We start from the raw sequence: 22789 nt of genomic DNA, 5'->3' as shown, positions 1-22789 counted from the left end.
TCCACTGGATTTTTAAATCTATATATTAAATATCTGCACTCAATACCAGTTTGCTAAGTAAATAAAAGCAGCAGTTGAAAGGTCCAGAGCTGACTCAAAAGAGGCTGTCCTATCCTCCTCCGCACTGAACTAGTGACTCCTTTGTTCAGTCTACTATACTCAATCCCTCACTGTGATATAAACACACTTTAGCAGCTTTTTAATGAGTCTGACAAGATGCGTCCTCACTGTTAGTTATTTTGTAAACTCTCTTAGCATTTTCCCAAGAAAACAGTACCACAAATGCGGTCATGCGACAGAGAACTAACATCCACCAGGCCAATTCTGATTCCGCTTCACAACACTGCAAGGATGGTGTGGCGCCGTCCGCATTTAACCCTGGAGCTGAGGAGAGCAGTGGCTCTCACACACCAACTTTTGCAAAGTCCCACAGCTAAGACGCAAACCACATCTATTTGACTTGGTATGTTTATGGACTTGGCACTGAATTAATTTTTACAGGACTTTTTTTTAAAGATTTTTTTTTTTTTTTTTTTTTAAATTTGACAAAGAGAGACCACAAGTAGACAGAGAGGCAGGCAGAGAGAGAGAGAGAGGGAAGCAGGCTCGCCGCCGAGCAGAGAGCCCGATGCGGGACTCGATCCCAGGACCCTGAGATCATGACCTGAGCCGAAGGCAGCGGCTTAACCCACTGAGCCACCCAGGTGCCCCAATTTTTACAGGACTTTTAAGCTTATAAAATCCTTATGCATTCTCATCACAACCATGAGAGATAGGTGTCTTTTTCCTATTCTACAGGAAGACAGAGGCTTATGAGACATGGGAGGCAGCGTGGGATCGTGCCAGGGATCATAAAGTGCAGTAGGAAGCAAGAGAGACCTCAGCTCAAACCCCATCTGCATCTGTTGCCAGCTGTGTGACCCTGCGCCTCCATTTCCTCTTCACACGCATAAAAATTCCCATTTTAGGGTGTTTCAAGGCTTAAAGAACAATATATAATTAAAATCTATAAAACACTTCCCAGCATATGTTAAGTGCATAGCACATGGTCACTGTTTGCTGACTAAAGAGATCACACAGGGAGCAAGGATGGCTAACTTCTCCAGCCCAGTCCCCTGCTACAGTCAACTACTAGTTTAACTAAATTAAACTAAATTAAAATAATACTTAATAATACTTAATACTTCATAATTAGGAAAATTTCTGTAACAGTATTTTGCTATTTCATTTTTTAGATTAAATACTTTATAAATTGTTTTGCTATGAAGATTTTGTTTTGCTTTTTAAGAAATTATTCAGAATGTTTAACTTGAAGAATATGGAAAACAGACTGTTGTAAATATGTATTTGCATTACAGTTACACTCGATGACCCTTATACTAGTAAGAGAACCCTTGTGTTAAAAAATGAATTCTTTAAAAAAAAAATTGAAAAAACAAAAACCAAAAAGTTGAATTCTAATTCTTCACAAAGTCTCGTTTACTTGCTGTCCCCTACACATTATGCATATTCCTACCATGCTGTCTATCAAGCCTTCTCCACATACCCTCCTCCTACCACTCCCTGACTCACATGTCCAACTCCAGATTTTCAGAACATTCCTAAGCTCCTCTTCTTCCTTAAAGCCCTCACTAAGAAATCTTAGGCCAGGGGCGCCTGGGTGGCTCAGTGGGTTAAAGCCTCTGCCTTCGGCTCAGGTCATGGTCCCAGGGTCCTGGGATTGAGTCCCACATCGGGCTCTCTGCTCAGTGGGAGGCTGCTTCCCCCCTCTCGCTGCCTGCCTCTCTGCCTACTTGTGATCTCTGTCAAATAAATAAATAAAATCTTAAAAAAAAAAAATCTTAGGCCACTTAACCATTTCATCCATTACACGCATGTCCCCACTTTCCATCACAGTGACTGCCTTCCTCACCCAGACCACAAGCCAGAGAAGCCTGGGGCTTTCTACACAGTCCCCACCTCTGCCTGTGTGACCAGCACAGTGACGGACACCTAAGCAGTTCAACGGACATCTACTGAGTGAGCAAGCATTTAGCGAACTTACCACTTGATCCACCTTCTGATTATCAGCTGGCGATAGCAGCCACTCAATGTCCAGTGGTCCCTGGTCTTCTGGACTAAGGGTAAATTTGCACGGCAAATAAGCAGTTTCTCCTTTGGCCTTTTCAATCATCTGATCAGGAGTAGTGATACTCAAACTGCTGGTGAGATCTGGAGAAAGAAACATGCACAGGGACTAAGCATCTGCTGTTAGGCCTGCAGCACACTCACCGCACCCCAGCTGTTCAGTAGAACAGGATGTGGTTTGTGTCCAGAGTGACGAGGTTCAAGCTCAGCGGTTCCCAGTTTTCAGTTTGTGCCTTTGTAGAAATGGAATGCCAATATTAGTATCATCTTATTTGATACAATTTCCTTTAAGAGCATTGTGAATCTCCCAACATCATATGAGATACAAGTTTCTATTAGTAGAGGGTATCCTATATCCAAGCAGATGTTTAAAACTGAACTTAGCTAGAGTCTCTAAAAGGTCAGTTGTATTGTACTAACTCAGGGTTACATTAATTCCTACTTGTCACAGTGCCAGCACTGGTAACTCTTTCTGCTGGGCACATTCTGATGGATTTTGACAGGTTTTCTTTCTTTCTTTTTTTATTATTAATATATATAATGTATTATTTGTTTCAGGGGTGCAGGTGGGTGATTCATCTGTTTTACACAATTCACAGTGCTCATCACAACACATACCCTCCCCAATGTCCATCACCCCCCTCCCCTCCAGCAACCCTCAGTTGGTTTCCTGAGATTAAGAGTTTGTCTCCCTCTCTGGTTTCATCTTGTTTCATTTTTCCCTCTCTTCCCTTGTGATCTTCTGCCTTATTTCTCAAATTGCACATATCAGTGAGATCATACGATAACTGTCTCTCTGACTGGCTAATTTCGTTTAGCATAATACCCTCTAGTTCCATCCACATCGCTGCAAATTGTATAGATATGTGTGTGTGTTGTGTGTGTGTGTGTATACACACCACACCATCTTTATCCATTCATCTGGAATCTTGACAGGTTTTCTACCAAGGTTTCTTTAATCCAAATTTTTATTAAATTAGAGGGGCCCAGCTGGCTCAGTCAACAGACCATGGGCTCTTAATCTCAGAGTCATGAGTTCAAGTCCTACACTGAGCAAAGAGCTTATGTTAAATAAATCTTTATTAAGTTAGATTCTATAATTTTTACTGAATGCTTAAAAATACTTTTTTTTTTTTTTTTTTTTTTTTTTTGAGGGAGAGCTGAGCGATGGGGAGGGGAAGAGGGAGAGACAGACTCAGGCTTCAGGCCCAGAGCCTGACCTGGTGCTTATCTCCTCAATCTCAGGACCCTGAGATGAAATCAAGAGTCAGATGCCTTTTTTTTTTTTTTAAAGAGTCAAACGCTTAACCAACTGAGCTACCTAGATGCCCCTTAAAAATATTTCTAAGCAATAAATCTGATGGCAACTCAAAGAGAAGAAATGCCATCAATTTAGGTATTTTTGAATCTATCAAATAGTTGACTTTAATTATTATCTTTAAGACTTTTCTTACTGTTCATCCCTTCCCATCTCTCTTCTGAAAAAGTCCATCATATTATTATTAAAAAGACATCTTAAAATTCCGTTACTTATTCTGGAATGTGTATTCTATAAAATTTTACTTAGATCACAGAGAATAAATGCTGAATGGCAATATTTGAAAAGTATATAAAAACCAAAATAAGATGTCCTGAGGCCCAAAAATTCCAAGACTCTTCTGATTGAGTCTATTAAAGATGGTTTAAATCCACTGTATCTTTATAAGAACTGAACAAAATAAGCCTCCTCTTTGCTGCTAATGGTTTACTATAACAAAACTAGTATCATTTACATGCAAAAAAAGGTAAAAGTAGGGTACAAGCATAATGGTAGTTTCTGGATATATCAGAGAAAAAATACTGAGTTTATAATCCTTTCACATTTTGTTTTTCAAGAGAAAAGCAATTCTGTTCGTATCAATTCACATATAAAAATAGGTTTACTATGTATATCTTATAAGATCAAAGCTTGAAAAAGTCAACAATTTGATATAAAATGTAAAGTTAGTATGTAAATAAACTACCACACAAAACTTATTTTTTAAACTATTTACACTAGAAGATTTGCATAGCACTAGTTTGTCACATCTGTTTTCCTTGAGATAATCCAACATTTCCTGTATGCAGAACCTTAGTCTCCAATGGTCATTCACTTGGTCCTCCCCATCACCCAACACTGCCTTGCAGAGCCAGAGGATGACCTGGAAGAGGCCCTAAGCATGAGACTATGGTACTGAGGATCTGCCTCTCTCCCCTTTCCTTCCCCTGCTGCCACCAAAATACTAACATCTTACAGAAAAATTAAGAGTAAGTAAATCAAGTCCTAATTCTCCATAATGATGATTTTGAGGTTGTTTTTCAAATAATAAATCCCAACAGACTAAACCAAAATGAAGAATTAAATGATTAGCCATCCCAAGATCCTTTCATTATCCCCAAGAAAGCATAACACATACTGTCACTTGTAATAAAATGTTAATAAAGCTGAAGCCAATAGATTGAGAATGAAAGAAGTTGCATTCAAACCATTTATAATTCAAGCACCATTATAAGCTTTTAATCACATTTAAGTGTACTTCTCAAATAGCAGATCAAAACTGGACACAAGACTGCTCCCTTAAATCAGAGGCTGGCCTAACTCTGACCATGAGAATATAGTCTGAGTGCTGCTGTCTGAGTTCCGAGGTGAGACCTCAAGTGACCCTGCTGCTCCCACCCTTGCCCTCTCCAGACCCCTGCCACAGAGCGACCAAACCAAACAGGAGAGAACGGAGGTATTCAACAGCTACCCTACAATCTCCAGCCCCAGTTCTAGACCAGATGCCTGCAGCCCCATGAGCTACCAGAATTTCTCATCTCAGCCTGGCCTAAACTGGGAACCCACAGGATCACGAAGCAACACATCATTTTTTGCTTTAAGCCTCTAGAGTTTGGGTTGGTTTGTTACACAGCAAAGACTGATGACAGACCATCCAAAGCCACTGATTCAGCCCAAATGGACTATTTAATATCCTAAAAAAAAAGGTCCATTACTATTCCAATCTCCATTTTATGTCCACAGTTCTATTTAAAATTATAATTTGGGGGCGCCTGGGTGGCTCAGTGGGTTAAAGCCTCTGCCTTTGGCTCAGGTCATGATCCCAGGGTTCTGGGATCGAGGCCCACATCGGGCTCTCTGCTCCTCAGGGAGCCTGCTTCCTCCTCTCTCTCTGCCTGCCTCTCTGCCTGGTTGTGATTTCTCTCTGTCAAATAAAATATTTTTAAAAAAATTATTATTTGGTATTTATGTGTATAATCTCAAGTGTTTCTCCTGAATATTCAATCCTCTGAATAAATACTTTCTATCATTTCTGATAAACTCAGTTCCAATTCCTACCTCATTCACTTAGGCGTTCTCCTACCTCTCTAGCCTACAGTGGTTTTTCTTTCTGTTTTCCTACAAATATTCACAGTACTTTACTTTCTGCTACACGGTCACCCATTTGGCACTTGTTTAGTATATACTATCTTGGGTTTTTTTATTTTATAAGCTTTATTGTGAAGTTCACTTAGGTAGCCTCCAAGGTTTTGTCATGTGTTCTAGATGTGGCTGAGCTTATCTTCTTCCCATACCTTGTATTTTTAAGTAAATTAAAATTCCATGTCCTGATTTAAATCATTAGCTCCAAAAGGGTTTGAAAATTTTTGTGGCTACCTCTATCTCCTGTTGTAATTCCTTGCACATTAGTAGAAAAGAACTGGTGACTAGATTATAAATTTGATCAATTTTATAAAGGTTGAAAAAGAGTATTAACCTATCAGAAGTTGTTCTGCTACTTGAAGACCTCCTTTTCATGGCTACTACAAGTTGTTACTTCCATTTAATTTGTCTGGGTATTGATACTTTATGTATTTTTTTTAAGATTTTATTTATTTATTTGACAGACAGAGATCACAAGTAGGCAGAGAAGCAGGCAGAGAGAGAGGAAGGGAAGCAGGCTCCCCCCTAAGCAGAGAGCCCGATGTGGGGCTCAATCCCAGGACCCTGAGATCATGACCTGAGCTGAAGGCAGAGGCTTTAACCCACTGAGCCACCCAGGTGCCCCGATACTTTATGTATTAAGGTAAGAACAATCTGAGTACACCCCAGAATGAAAATTCTGTTCCAAAATGAATGAAGATGTAGCTCAAAAATATCAAGCCAGAATATATAAGAAAATGAAATTTTATTTAAAAAAGTTAAAACTTTCTGGTTCCTCAGTGCTTTTTGAGTTTTTATTTTATAAAATCAAAAAAGTTAAATGATACCAAATATCTAAATGTGTACATATTCAATTCCTCCTAACCAGGCTCTCTGTACTTCTACTGCAGTCATTAGAATAAAATGCAATTCAATTTTCATGATAGTATCTTTCATTCTTTCTTGTTTGACACATAAAAATTACATTTATCTTAAAACACTACCTTAGAAACAGTTACATATGTATAAAAATGATCTGCAAAGAGATATCCCAAACTGTTAAGAGCAGTTAGTTCTTGAGAACTGAGATTTTAAGAAAGGTGACTGCCCATTTCTGCTTTATACTGATATTTTCTTAATGTGTGTGCTGCTAAAAAAAAAAAAAAAAAATTAAACGGATTTTTAAATGGCTTTCAGCATTTTTTTAAAATGTTTAAAACATTCAACTGCTCTTCAAAGTGTTGCACTAGAAATGAATTAAAATCTCAAGATTGTACAAAACAGTTATTGGGTTTCCTAGCAACACCCAAGGGGCTCTTCACACAGAGGCATAGTTTTTCAAGTGCTGAAGTAAGCAACAGTCACAAATTGTAGGAAACAAAAGGCTGACACTCAGTCCCATGCTGTCTCTGGGGATTCTTTCCTAATAGGTGGTGCCCAATTCTATTTATGCAGCAAATTAAGTGATAATTTAAACTGCAAACTACTTGCAGGTTCAAACATGGCCTGAAAACTAGATCAAATAACAAATCTTATAATTTCACTTAAACTTATATTCAGTATGATGAAATATGTAGAACACCATGAACTCCCTGTCTGCAAAATCCAGCTATTAAGTGCTCAGCACTGGATTATGCAAGTAAGCACACTAAATGACAACTAATTTTGGCAGTGAGTGAAATAACATCTCCCAGTTTTCTGCTTGCTTTTATTTAATCTTCAAATTTCAAACACTTGAATCTTCAGAGTTTCTCTTCTGCTCAGTCTGACTTCTACTGGAGCATCAAAATGACATCAGCTCATCAAAGTATGTTTTTTGCCTTGATGTTGTCATCTCCTACCAAACATGGAAGATCTTCTGCCCTAAGAACGAAGGAGAAATGAAGATAATGGGAGACTCTATTCCTCTAGCAGGAAGGCAATGTTTTGAGCTGAGGACCTGCTTTGATCTCTCTAACAAACTCCTTCGAGTTTAAGTTACCCATTGACCTGGATGGTCTCCAGGTATCTTTTCTTCCTCGCAATCTTAAAATCACTGGAGAATAGAAAGTGCTCATGAAAATTTATGGCTGACTTAAAGAGAGAAAAAAGTAAATGTGAGAAATTTCAATTATGTTTTGAGTAAGTAAAGTCTTAAAAATAGAGAACATCAAAGCTATGGAGGAAAAGCCACAAATTTAACTGTATTAGGTCAGAAAACCAGAAGCTAGCTTTTAACAAACTTGCTGAGAAGAGGAAAATTTTCTGTTGTTCTATCACTTGGGAAACAAAACAGAATAGCTTCGAACTCATTTTTCATGTTTTTACCTCTAACAAAGGTACTAAATGTGAAGTCTGACCAGTGATGGCATATGCACGGGGATTTTAAAGATCACTGAGTCCAGGCACCACTTCTGGGAGGCATTCTTTGTGCCCAAACATGGATTAATTCCTTGTGCCCAAAACTGAATTAGATGCCCTCCATGTACACCTCGTGCAGCTGATGAGGACTCCATCATAAGCACTTTTCCTGCTTTACTGAAGTTGCTACTTTACCGTGTGTCCTTCCTACTCTGTACCCCCTGTGACCATTTCACGTTTGATTTCAAAGTCAAAGACTCAGCTAAAAAAGGATGGAAGGAAGGAGAGAAAGAAAAGAAAAAAAAACCGCAACTCATAGGCACAAGTACCTTCTTATCAGAGAAGGAAAACAGATGAAAGATGGTCTATCTCAAAATAGAGAAAAATTAGCAAGTTTTAATGCAGCTAAAAGTAGGTGAAAATCAGTTGAGACCTTTCTCTATTAAAGATGAAACTAAAGGGGCGCCTGGGTGGCTCAGCCATTAAGCATCTGCCTTCGGTTCAGGTCATGATTCCAGGGTCCTGAGATGGAGTCCCATATGGAGCTCCAGGCTCCCTGCTCTGCAGGAAGCCTGCTTCTCCCTCTCCCCTGCTTGCATTCCCTCTCTCACGTGTCTCTCTCTGTCAAATAAATAAATAAGATGTTAAAAAAAAAAAAAGGACGGAACTACAACAAAGCATCTAGAGCCAATCAAACATAGGAGATCGAAGAAATGAGAGGAAGCGCTGAGGAGAAAAAGGTTTTAAGTCCTGCGGGTGGAGTACTTGTGTTTGTGCAGCTGCCCACCTCTTCCCCTGCTCCACCTTCTCCGACTGAGAGCAACTCTAGCCACTTTTCAAAGTACCTCTTACCTGTCACCTACTCTCTGAAGCTTTCCCTGTTCTTCACAGGCAGTGTTACTTGCCTGCTCCCTGTTGCACAAGATGTTCCTCTATTGTTGGGAGCTGTTTATGGGGCCTCATCCTAAGCACACACACTTTCACTTCGTCTCGGGGCTTCATCTCTGGAGGGTTATGTCCCAAGCCTCATTCGTCTCGGGGCTTCATCGGGGCTCCCTGTTGCACAAGATGTTCCTCTTTTGTTGGGAGCTGTTTATGGGGCCTCATCCTAAGCACACACACTTTCAGTCTCGGGGCTTCATCTCTGGAGGGTTATGTCCCAAGCCTCATTCAATAAACCCCCAGAGGGAAGTCTGGGTGGCTCAGTTGGTTAACAGCCCAACTCCTTATCTGGCTCAGGTCATAAACTCAGCGTCCTGAGATGGGAGCCCAGAGGCAGGCTCTGCACTCAGCGGGCGGTTTGCTAGAGACTTTTCTCCCTCTCCCTCTGCCCCTCCCTCTGCTTACACTTTCTTCCTCTCTCTCTCTAAAATAAGAAATAATTAAATTTATTAAAATTTTAAAAATAAAACAAACAAACAAAAAAAACCCCAGACCTGGTGTTGGCCAAAACTGATAAACTTTAAGTGGTGAGCAGAGCTCAGAGTAGAGGGAAGATGAAGGAACTGTATGAACGAGGTGGTGATTAATGGGACACAAAGCCATCAGTCCTTGCGGGAAAAGCGTAAGAAGGAGGGCCACAGGAGACCATGAATCCAGGAGAGCAAAGGAATAGAACAATGATCCCATACAGGAGACACAGCTCAGAAAAAGGTGAACAAACCTGATCATGTACTGATAGGAGCAAAGACTGATGTTTATTAATTTAATACTCACATTACAAGAAATATTAGCAAATCTGATTAAGAAATTAACATGTAAACAACTTTACATATAGTTACATTAAAATGAGAGAAACTGGACATCAAGAAAAATTAAAGGGGTGTCTGGGTGGCTCAGTAGGTTAAAGCCTCTGCCTTCGGATCAAGTCATGATCTCAGGGTCCTGGGATCAAGCCCCGCATAGGGCTCTCTGCTCAGCGGGGAGCCTGCTTCCCCCTTTCTCTCTGCCTACTTGTGATCTCTGTCAAATAAATAAATAAAATCTTTTAAAAAAATTAAAAAAGAAACCTATTTGTAAACATTCTGAATTCACAACTGTAGCTGAAGAAAACTTACTTGTCCTATTTTTTCAACTACCCTTAAAACATGAAACAAAAATAAAAAAATACTACATACTGATGCATGGTTTCTCAAAATATCTTTAGTCATTCCAAAGGTATTAACAAAAAAGGGGGGAAAAGATTAGGGAAAAAAAATTTAAATTTACATTCCAAAAGTCTTGCATATTTCTTTGATTTCTTGGGAAGGGCTACATTATGACGACCTTAACCATCAGTTACTGGTTAACCTTAACCATCAGTTACTATAAGTAACCATCAGTTACTTATAATTTACTTGGTATTAATTCCTTTTGAGAAATGTCAAAGAGTGTCATAAGAGTTACTATTTTAATGTTAAGAAACAAACTGGCAAATCAGGAACTGATCCGTTTAAGGGACATGTTGATCAGGACAAGTGTAATTCTGTTGTGTGTATCTGATAATACTACAGATGCCTGTGTTAGCCATCAAGTCTCTAGGATATTCCAATATCTGCAAAAATGCAACTGCCAGAGCACCTGGCTGCTCAGTCAGTAGAGTAAGTGACTCTTGATCTCAGACTCTGAATTTGAGCCTCCTACTGAGTGCAGAGTTTACTTTAAAAAATAAAAATAAAACAAATGGAAATGCTTTTAAAAAATGCAACTGTCTTGCTATTTAGATCATTCCCTGGACCCTCCCTCCAACCTGAGGCAACTTTTCTTCTCACCAGGAAGTTGCTTTGGGATTAGCAATTTATAAAAGTCACCTAAATAGTGAGTGTTTCTAGAAAGGAAAAAGAAAAAAAAAAAAAACATTTTAAATATGTTACTGCAACGAGGCCTTTCAGTGTTGCTGGGGGAAAGATGAAAAACACTTAGAGGAAGGTAGAAATTATGCCCTTTGCTTTAGAGGTTTTTCTTGTTTAACTCCCATGTGGGGTACCCAGTACAGTCGGTTAATATGCACTCAGAGCTAAGAAAATAATACTTATAGTTAGGTAAGTTAGTAAGAATGAGAAATGACATTAAGTGGACTTCTATGCTTTTCTATGCAGTTTTTAAAATGCAAACACCAAGCTCCCCGCTCCCCACAGGTGTCCAGGAAGTAAACAGAGATGGAAATGGAGAAATCATTATCTTAACAACAAACAGTAACAGTGACTGGGTGCTTATTATGTGTCAGGTACTTTTCCAAAGTGTATATATATTAACTCTAAATTCTCATAACTCTGAAGGAGGTATGACCATTACCCCATTTTACAATGAAGAAAGAGATACTGAGAGGTATCTAAGCCACTATGGGGAGCAAGATACAAGACTGCCAAGCCACATTGATCCTGTAAGTAGAAGTTCACCAGTAAACACCCTTGAACACAGAGATCTTGTTTTAAAAATCACTATGGGGACACCTGGCTCAGTCGGTTAAGCAGCTACCTTCTGCTCAGGTCATGATCCCAGGTCCTGGGATCTAGGCCTGTATATCAGGGTCCTTGCTCAGTGGGGAGGAGCTTGCTTCTCCCTCTGCCTGCGGCTCTCCCAGCTTGTGCACTCTCTCTATAAATATTTTTAACTAACTAACTAAATAAATAAATAAATAGCACTGTGAATCCCCAGGAGGTTTTTAGACCCTACTCCAATCACCGTAAGTGGAGGAGGGTTTGGAATTCACACTTTTCCTCTGCTATACTAAACTTCTAAGGAGAAGGAATTTTAGATAGCACATGGTTCAGGAATTTGGGCAAATCTTTATCTGTTTTTGTTTTGTTTTGTTTTTTAACTTTATTTTTAAGTAATCTCTACATCCAATGTGGGGCTTGAATTTACAACTCCAAGAGCAAGAGCTGCAGCATTGCTCTACAGACAGAGCCAGACAAGTGCCCCTGGGTGAACTTTTTTTAACAGGAAAATAAGTACCAGACTAGGAATCTGTCATCTGTCACAAACAACAACAACAAAACCCACTACCATTTTGGGCATGTTGTTGCTACTTTAGGGCTCACACATAAATTAAGGATGTTGAACTAAAATACCTATTTCAGATCTAAGTAAGTCCTAATTTTAGACAACCAACCAACCAAGAAGTCTTTCCTGACATCCATCTCCTCCCATTCTTCCACAACTCAAGGGCAGTAAGCAGCAGTTCCTGGAGCTCATTTACACGTGCAAACATTCATTTCTGACACATTAGCATACTGAATTATGGAAGCAGTTCTATCCATTAACAGCATGGGCTCCAAAGTCAGATCTGGGTTCAAATTCATACTGAGTTTACTAAATGCTTGGCTATAGGCAAATTTCCAGCCCTTTTAAATCAGTGTTTTTCTCCTAATATTAACAGTAATAATGTCTACTTCATTGTAAGAATTAAATAAAAGAATTTAGAACAGTTCCAACACAACTTGGTATCATCTTTATTTTTTTTTTAAGATTTTATTTATTTGACAGACAGAGATCACAAGTAGGCAGAGAGGCAGGCAGAGAGAGGGAGAAGCAGGCTCCCCACCAAGTAGACAGCCCGATGCGGGGCTCGATCCCAGGACCATGACCTGAGCCAAAGGCAGAGGCTTAACCCACTGAGCCACCCAGGTGCCCCTCGGTATCATCTTTGAATAAACAGTATCTAACATGGCAATTCACTGTCATCTTACAAGCTTATCACTTCTACTAGAACATAAGCTCCTACTGTTAAGAAGGTATTTTTTAATCTTTAATCCCTCACATTTAGCAGTGCCTTCCATACAGGAAGAACTCAAAATATGTTATGTAAACAAATGACTCTGAAATGTATCTACTATGTTTGAAAAAAAAGCACAACTAGTGACCTATGTCAAATCTGATTTAGTGATGGCTCTGGGGAGTTGCAATGGGATGTATCTATCTACAGAGGTTGAGATGTGAGTGTAGAGACAGAAGCTGCTACTGTTTTGAGGAACTTGGCTCTCAAGAGTATAGGAGGAAAGTGGTACAGTGTTGGGGGGGGGGTCAAGGAAGGGTTGTTTTGAAATAAGAAATGTACCGCATGTTTATACGAGTCAAAGGGAAAGAGCAAATAGAAAGAAAGAGGTTTAAAATACCCACAGCAGAAAACGCAGAGACTGAAGGATCAACACCCCACAAAAGAAAGGTGCCTAGAATAGGAAACAAGACAACTTTAAATAATAGAGGGGGTGGGTGTGCCTGGGTGGCTCAGTGGGTTAAGCCTCTGCCTTTAGCTCGGGTTGTGATCTCAGGGTCCTGGGATGGAGCATCGCATCCCATCGCATAGCCCCGCATAGCCCCGCATAGCCCGCCCACATCACATCCAGCTCTCTGCTCAGCAGGGAGCCTGCTTCCCCCTCTCTCTCTGCCTGCCTCTCTGCCTACTTGTGATCTCTCTGTTAAATAAATAAGTAAAATAGAATAAAATCTTAAAAAAAAAAAAAAAAGAATAGAGGGGGGTGCCTGGGTGGCTCAGGTCACCGGTCACACATAGTCAGTTATGTGTTGGACTCTTGATTTTGGTTCAGGTCATGAATGATCTCAGGGTTGTAAGATGGATCCCCGCATGGGACTTGACACTCCTGGGAGGGTCTGTGGGAGATTCTCTCTCTTCTCCTCCCTCTGCTCCTCCCCCAGTTCATGTGCAAATGTGCTTTCTCTCTCTCTCCAATATAAATAAATAAGTGACCGATAAAATAAATTAATTAACTAATTAATAGATAAGAATGAAGGAAAGGACATGAGAGCTGGTACAATTATGGATAAGCTTATATCCTGAGGCACAAGAAATTAAGGGAATTTGTAACTGATAGCCTCTATCTTCTTCTCTCACAAAGGAGGCATACAACATTTACTTGGAATAAAAGGGGCAGAAAAAACAGGTAGAGGGTTTCTGGAGACAGTTTCAAGTCTGAAATATCTGTGAAGACGAATGGGAAAGAAAGTGGAGGATTACAGAATGGTATCATGAATCCAAATGATACAAGTTCATAGTTGAGGAAGCTGAGCTTTATCATACCATTTTTCATTTTATATATTTGAAAAGTTCCATAATTAGGATGTTAAAAAAAATGATATGGCACTATACATCCACCAGAATAGCCAAAATGAAAAAAGACCCTGAGGAGGATGTGGAATAACTGAAACTCTCATACTCTATTGGTGGGAGTATCAACTGGCACGATCAATTTTGGAAACCTGCTTGGCAATTTCAACTAAAGGTATTACCTTTGGGATCCCATTCGCAGGTAGGGAAATGTGTACACATTTGCACTAAAACACATGAATGAGAATGACAAAGCAGCATTTTTCACAATAGCAAAAAATTGGGAAAAAAGTCCATTAGTAATAAAATGGGTAAGTCAATTGTGATATAGTCACACAACAGAATCCCATATAGCAATGTAAATGAAGAGACTATGGCTACACAAAATCAAAAATCTTTCTAATGTGGTAAGTGAAAGACAGAAAACACAGACTGTATAATTCCATTTATACAGTGTTAACACGAATCTACATAGTCAGAAATCAGAAGAGAGTTGAGAAGTCGCTAGGAAAGGCTGTGAACTTGAGATGTGTGAGGAGAAACAGAAGTGACAGCAGAAAACACAGAGACTGAAGGATCAACACCTGTTTTGAGGAACTTGGGTCTCAAGGGTAGAAAGAAAGTAGTAAGTGTGATGTGTGGTCAAGGAAGGGCTGTTTTGTTTGTTTAAAGATTTCACTTATTTATTTGACAAAGAGAGAGTGTGCACAAGCAAGGGGAGCAGGCGGGTAGAGTGAGGGAGCAGGGAGCCCAAAGTGGGGATGCGGGGCTCGATCCCAGGACCACAACCTAAGCCGAAGGCAGCCACTTAACCAACTGAGCCACCCAGGTGCCCCTGAAGGATTGTTTTCAAATGAGAAATGAGGCATATATTCTATTTCCGGATCAGGGTGAGATTAAACAGATGTTTCTGCTTTGTGAAAACTCTCTTACCTGTTTACTTGTAAATAATGCTTTAACCTTTGTGCTTCTCTACGTATGTCATACTTCAGAGAAAAGGTTTACTTTTCTTTAATTCTTAAATTTTTTTGACGTAAACTCTACCCCCAACATAGGGCTCAAACTCATGACCCTAAGATCAAGAGTTGCATGCTCTACCCACTAAACCAGCCAGGTGATCCTAAAAAGTTTACTTTCAAAGAAATGTGAAAGAGCTGAAGGAGTTAGAGACAAAGTTTACTTCTGTATTTGTTAAAAATATAACGTCCCAATGTTTTATAAATGGACTTTACAAAAAAAAAAAAAGTCTAGCCATATTTGGGACAATAAAGTCTCCCCAATGTACATAGTTGCACACCACAGTCCATGAGCAAAGAAACTGGCCTGTAAGATAAATCCATGTCAGAGACAGAACTGAGCTCTGACCAGGGAACCCTGGATTACAGAAGAAATTCTGGTTTTAAAGTAACCAGAAGTGGGGTAGAGAGTGATGAGGCCCAAAGGTCCTTGCTCATAAAAACCTCAGGTTCTCTTCCTTTAATTAACATGGGACAGTAAAAGTCACTGGCAAAAAGCAAAGCTAACACACATACACATAACAAAACTCAGGTAAAGTGTCTTATAAAGATGAGATTACAGAAAATTAGAAAGCAAAGAAATAGATGTAAGAGCAAAATGAGTAAATATTATCTCCTTGTGGAAAATCCTGAAGGTAATAAAGAAAGGGTTAATTACAATAAGAAAATCACCCCTGTTGTAAGCATGTCTAACTTGACTGCCTCAATCTCCCATTAATTTCTTTCTAATATCCCAAAGTAAATTCAAATTTCCCTAGCAACCATCAACAGGGCCAGTTTGTCCTTATTTTCTACCTTCCCATAAATGCCTTTATTTCTCTCAGACAAGTTAAAAATGTGATTTTTTTGTGCATGTATTTCTTTTTTCTCCCTCACACCTAAAATGTGACTGTATAGAGCTTGTATAAAGGCAACTGATATAATTTTGTACATAATAACAAGTGATCTGATAATTCAAGAAACTAAGAAACAAGAGACCTTATTTAACTTGTTACCAACAGGAATACTGTGTAATACAAATAATTATAATTTTCTCATGAGCACATCACACCCATGACTTTTTAGTTAGTAGAGTGTTTGGAGACTAGATAAGTTCGGGGCAACTGCATGGCTCAGTCTGTTAAGCATCTGACTGTTGGTTTCAGCTACCATCATGATCTCAGCAGGGAAGTTGGCTTGTCCCTTAGCTGGTCTCCCACCAATTGAGGGCTTCTCCCTCCACCCCATGCAAATTACATCGTAACGACTGTGCATTTTGGTTCACTGTGATGATCTAGATTTAGTGACTGCAACATGTTTATAGTACTGATTCGAATTCCATCGCTGATGAAGTTATATAAATAATGCATATATTGATACCTTTTTGGGCAAAATATAAATTTAAAACTTGTATAATGTTCTTGAGTTATTTGAAAAATATATATATATATATAAAAGGGGGGAAAGGGTACAATTCACTTTTCTAGCCAAGAGTTACCAGTTCATTCTAAAAGTATCAGATTTCACATTGTACAACCAAGTAAAGATTCCTCTCAATTCTTACTGTACAACAACCCAGGGCACCAACTCTCAAAAGTTTTTGTCTGGCCCATCAGGGAAAACCCCCATAGGAATCATCTGGTATTCAAGAGTTCAAAGCTCTGTTCACTGGGGAGTCCAAGTGAGACTGAAAGGTCAGCTACAGTCACTCTAACAATTCAACAGAGATGTGGCTGAATTTGGTTCACTCTATCTGAGTGTTTCTTGAGATTCCTTGAGAGCCTGTGATCTGTGCAGCCAAACTACCAGTCCTCTGGAAAAACGTTTAAAACTCACTCAGAACATACATTTACACTATGGGATGGTGAAAAAGTAACCATAATTAGTTACCTGTAATCGAAGTTTGTTTTTATTTCTTGGAAGCAAATGAAATCAAAGTCATTCCCATTCCAACTTGTAAAATGCCTTTGAAATAATAAAAGCGATTTAATAGTTTCAAAGGAAATTTGCATTGTCTCAGTTAACCAATTAACACTGGTTAATTTGACTGTTAATACTTTTTCTCACCAACTATCAAAAGACACACTAAACCATGCCATTGATCTCACACCTACCCTAAAAATAGACTGTTATTATCTTCCTCCCTTAGCCTACCTTTGTCAACAGGACAGGCCACAGTCTTCTCTTCTACAGCACACTGCTAATTAAAATAAATTGCAAATACTGCTGAGTCAAAGTTAAAGCCTTTAATGCTTAAACTCTAATTGGCTAACTCTTTATTAGAAACCTGGAAGAGTGAGTCAATGAGGTGAGGGAAGAAAGGCTGGTGGGGAGGACGCCTGGGTGGCTCAGATGGTTAAGCCTCTGCTTTCTGCTCAGGTCATGATCCCAGGGTAGGGTCCTGGGATCGAGTCGCATGGGACTCCCTGCTCGGCGGGGAGCCTGCTTCTCCTTCTCCCTCTACTGCTCCCCCTGCTTGTGCTCTCTCTCTCTTTCTCTGTCAAATAAATAAAATCTTAAAAAAAAAAAAAAAGTTAAAAAAAAAATGAAAAGGCCTGTGGGAAAGCACAAAAGAGAAACTGTCTCTTTAAATCACCATTTCACCACTGAATGTAAAAACATTTTCAGCTTCCTTTACATTTTTACACAGAGACAGTGATGGATTCAACAGAGTGAACAAACCACAAAGCAATGCCAATAATGGAGCCCCAAGAGATCACCAAACCAAACCATGAACTTCGAACCAGCTTCTGCAACAGATCACTGCATCACGCCAGGGTGACGTTTTCCCAACTCCCTCCCATTCCACAATTTGTCACTTCAGCCCCCCAAAAGAGTTGGGTAGAAAATAAGATAGGGAACCAGCAACAGAAAAGGTTACTGCTTTTTACAGATACATAGCACACTCTTAACAGAAACCAGTCTAATTCCAATACCAAGCTAACAACTATTCTAGAATATTAGTTTTCTTTAAAAAAAAAAAAAAAGTAGATGGATGAAAAACAATAGGATAAAGTCATAAGTTCATTTTCCTTAGATAATTTTTAATTATGTCTGGGTTACTTTATCATTTTAAAGTCCACATCCATTCCCTGCTGGCCACTGAATGAACAAATGAACCAAATTAAAAGTTCCCAGTAACAATTCTTGCCTTTATTTAATTACACCTGATAATGATTTGTATATAAGAGAGGAAGGACAGAAACAAGGGGACTGGGAGAACAGGCTGCGACAGGAAATTAAAATAAGACTGACTGTTAACACAAATGCACTCCATTACTGAATATAGAGCAAAGCCGACAAACACCAAGCACTAAGCTGGCCTGGGCAGAATACTGAGCCCAGCCCCGCTCCCCTCTTCCATAATGTACCTATTCTTTTTCATTGTTGTTATGATGTACCTAGTATTGGCCTTCAAATGCTCTTTCCCTCTGGGTCTTTTTCTCAAGGCAATATACATCAATTTCTGTCTGGAACACTTTCCCCGTTTATATCATTAACAGGCACTGTGCACACACTGCGAACGAAATAAGGAATAAACAGATAATCCCTGACACATCATGAAATGTACAGCCTGTTGAGGAAAAACAATTATAATAAGGGCCCACTTGATAACCGTTAGAACACGCTCCAGTAATGTAATATGTTCAGAGCAGGGAAAATTCACTTACCAGATGCCAACAAAGCTATTTCAACCATCTTAAGAGATGCTGGCACAACCTGGGCTCTAGGTGGGGGCTGGAGGGATACAAGCGACTCAGAAACTGACTGGATGTAAGCAGATGAGAGGAATAGGAAGGCAGGGTGCCCATATTTCTGCCTGGGCATTTTGATGGCTGAAAAAGCCACCTAATGGGAGAGGGAGCAGTGGTTATGTAGACAGGTTCAACTGGAGGTGGCTGTGGGAAGTCTAAGCAGGGGATGTTAAGTGGGGGTTTCAAGTGATGGGGAGAAGCTTGGTAGACAGACTAGAAATAGACTGGAAGCTGTCAAGACATAAATGCTAACTGAAGCCATAACTTGAGGAACCCCAACATTTAAGGTGCAAGGAGGACACTGGGTACACGAAGATAAATGAAAAGTAAGGTTCTGGGTCTGGGTGGCTGGAAGTTACAGGAGTGCCTATCTGCTGGCTTCTACCTTTATCCCCTCAGTCTGCTACTGTACCTTGGGAGGAAAGCCATATATGCAACGCTTCACTGTCAAGCCAACTGCAAATGTTGGTTCTTTCTTTACTTTCTTTCTTTCTTTACTTACCGGATGCCCGCTCTTTTTACTCTATGAAAATCTAGCTTTACCCACTACAGAAACTGTCCTCCCTGTGGAATCAAGAACTTCCTGAATGTTCCCAGTAATTTCCTAATAGTAAGACCTATTGATTTCATTTTTGCACCAGTTTCTGAGACACCCTCATCCCACAGTTGTCTTACATCCCCCACAACACTTCCAACTGTTCACCTGCTGTGTACTTACTAGATGGTGTGCCCCAATGTCATCTTGCACCATCTCTCCTAGTCCCACCAGCTTGTCCTGGTTAACCTGACACAGATGGTACTTCTCAGCAGCGATTCTCAATTCTCTACCACCAATCTGTCTTTCCCAAGATCCTGACCTTGGTTTCAATCTTCCTACTAGACATTTTTTTTTTTTTTACTTCCATTCCCCTCAGATGCCTCGAACACCACCTGTCCAAACTCAAGCTTGCTGGTTGTTCCCTCTAAAACGTGTTCCTCTTTTTTTCCTCTGTAGGTCAGTGACTTCCCCATTCACTCAAAGCCAGGAATCCTACTGCTTCTCTCCAACTAATTCTTGCAACTAACCAGGTATCAGACTTCAGTGCATTTCTCTCAAAACAACTTTTTAGATCAGAGAGGAGGCCCAACACCACTGTTTCTCCATAGGGGCTGCTTCTGTGTACACCATCCCAGATAGTTTCCTGTGTTAGTGTTAGACCCGCTGTTTCCACCTGCCTTCAGGACTGCTGCCGAGTTCATCATTTAAGCGAGTAATCTCAGCGTATAATCTCACTTCTTAATGGCTCCACAAGCTTCTCAGTGCCACCACGGAGAGTAGTATAACTTGACAAGTGTCAATCATCTTTCATCTCCTACTCAGCTCTTGGCACAGCCTTAGAGCTTCACTCACCCAGAGTGTGGTCAGCAGTGACATGATGAGGAACTTGCTAAAAAGCAGAATCTTGAGCCTCACCCAACTTTCTTACGAGAATGATTCAGATACACATCAAAAGTTTGAGAAGTACTGGTTAGATGCTCTAATGGTCTGGACCTCTCACCTCCCAAGGCACATTCTACCGTTTCAGATCTCTATGCCTTTGCAAAACCTGTATCATCTGCTGGGTGTGTCCTATCAAAATTTGCACCTTGCGAAGTTCTATACTACTGTAAGGGCACCTAGCACAGCACAGAACATAGTAAGCAATAAATACCTGAATGACTAAATCATATAATCAATTAATTAATGGATGAATTTGGCTCCAGACATGTAGGATCTGAGGTACTAAAGTGCATTCAGGTGAATGTGAATGTTAGGCAGTTGGAAATAGTGGCACAGAATTCAAAGGAGAGGTGGGCTGAGCTGGCACTACTCTTAAGTCACGAGCAACTATTTGGAGGTTATAGTAATGGATAAATGAGGCCACTCACATTTAGGACTGAGAGAAGATGTCTATGGGACAAATCATGGGGAAGGCTGGTATTTAAGGGACATACTATGAATTCGATGAAGAGCGGGTTAGCAGGATGGGAAAGAACCAAAACAGGTATCAAGGAGCTCGGAAAAGATAAATGGACTTGCCTTACGGTTACTGTTCTCTCTGGCAACTGAAGTGGAAAAGAACAATGAGATCAAAAATAAAGCAAAAGCTTAGAACTTCTTTAGACTAACAACTGAATGAGACAAGGCAACTGGAATGACCACTACCAAGGACCATCTTTATTTGATGAGAAGGGAGAGAGAGCTGGAACTGATGAGAGCTACAGCACATACACAGGCCTAGTGATTAAAAAGACTGCAAACCTTCAGTCATAAGACATTTGCCGAACATTTGCTCTCTGCCACATACCATAAGCTAACACTGGGACTATAATAAGAACACAAGTAATGCCCCTCAATGCTTCTTGTGCAATGAGATAAACTGAGTAACTGATGGACACCTCACAACAAATAGGGTAAGAGGCCATTGTAAAGTGGCTTGCCTTGGAGGAGGGGCAACTTTTTTTTAGGTGGTTGGTATAATGAAAAAATGTAGACCGTAAGAGAGGTATACGGAGGGGATAAAGTTCACATTTAATCTTCATATTTTTTTGCAAAGGAAGATTTATCCAAAGGAAGATTTATCCAGGCAAGCAAAATGATAAAACGTTTCACTCTGCTCCTTAATGACTCTGAAATGGTAGGATCCCTATTCTTGACACACAAAGCAACTGAGGCACACAGAAAGGACAGAGGCCGGCAGCCATCAAATGGCTAACAAGTGGTGGGAAGACAAGAACTTTTTAGCTTCACTAATGTTGACGGCGTGTGAGAAACAGCAGCACCTCAAACTTTAGCAAGATCCTCAGGTGATGCTGATGCTGATACACGGGCCACATGACTTTGTAACACCCGCCTAAGCCCTGGTTCCTCATGTTACTTTAATAGTGTCTGAGAGCATGAACTAAGATTAAGAAAATAAAGGTCTAAAATGAAAGTCTTCAGTATTTGGAACATTGTCAAACCAGAAGCAGGTTCTTACTACATGACGGATAACCAGTGATAGAAATTTAGGAGGTCAATTAGAGGTAATCAAAGAGGAAAATGGCTGTTTTCGAGGCAAAAATAGCAAGTGGTAAGAGCAAGGATTAAGGAGGAAATCTGTGACCTTAGCAAATTAAATTATGTAACTACTCTGCGCCTCAGTTTCCTCACATGTGCAACAGGGATCATTACAATACATACCCTCCAGGATTGCTAGGTAGATGGAGTATATGTAAAGCCCTTAACAGTGCCCTGGCATTTAATAACTGTTCAATCAAGGCTCTAATATTATTACCATTGCTACAGCTGTTCTACTACAGCCACTTTTGCTACTGGTAGTGTGACTTGATACTGGACAGGTAATAAAATACATCAAAAGGACTTCCACTAGCAACCAGAATATATCACAAAACTCTTTACAACCCATATGGAAACAGATCTAGAGAAAAAATAGCACTGCAATTTTTAATATGTAAGCCTCCTCCACTTTGTTTTGCCAAATGTAGAAGCCAATCATGTTACCACGCAAATCAAATTCATAGGAATGAATGCCTAACATGGCAAGAGTTATCTGAAGAAATACTCAAAGCCATAGATCAATTACATAGCTTTTTGAGTTGTTCCCTAAGCTGGAAAACTGTACCTAAAAATAGTTGTCTTGTTAAGCTAAAGACAACAGTGCTTCCATGAGAAGTTCACTATCCTAGTATACGGTTTATGAGTAGAATGACCTGTATCAAAAATATCCTCAGTTGAGATTGTTCCTAACAAAGTGAGGTGTCCAGAAAAAATGAAATCCATACAATTATCTGGACATCCCCGGGGTGGGGGTGGGGGGGGGGGTGATCCTCTACATGGTTTATGTTATTTCACTTTTCTGCTCTAGATGTAGCTTAAAATATTTTTCCCAGAGAGAACATGCGTTATCCACTTCAACTTCAGTTTAGTCCTTGACAAAACAAAGGTGGGAATGAATGTACCATGTAAACTGGTTACTGACACTTCATCCTTTCCAGAAGCTTTACTTTGGGAATTTCACCCAAGTCTAAATGATATGTATCAAAAAGGTGGAGGTGGTGCTGTATATCGAAGATTAGACTTGTTAAT

At 39.9% G+C, this 22789-nt stretch overlaps 1 protein-coding gene across 3 annotated transcripts in view; it reads right to left on the bottom strand.

Annotated features, from left to right (window-relative positions):
* Positions 1 to 22789, bottom strand: part of CXADR (CXADR Ig-like cell adhesion molecule) — a 55789-nt gene that overhangs the window by 31554 nt on the left and 1446 nt on the right. For all 3 annotated transcript variants that reach the window (XM_046001463.1, XM_046001464.1, XM_046001462.1), the window contains exon 2: positions 2045 to 2211. In XM_046001463.1, the coding sequence (XP_045857419.1) occupies positions 2045 to 2211 (167 nt within the window). The remainder of the gene's footprint in view (positions 1 to 2044; positions 2212 to 22789) is intronic.

This window comes from Meles meles, chromosome 4 (assembly GCF_922984935.1).
Source record: "Meles meles chromosome 4, mMelMel3.1 paternal haplotype, whole genome shotgun sequence".
NCBI lineage: Eukaryota > Metazoa > Chordata > Mammalia > Carnivora > Mustelidae > Meles > Meles meles.
The sequence above is the reverse complement of the archived record's forward strand: the minus strand, read 5'-3'. Positions and strand labels throughout refer to the sequence as shown.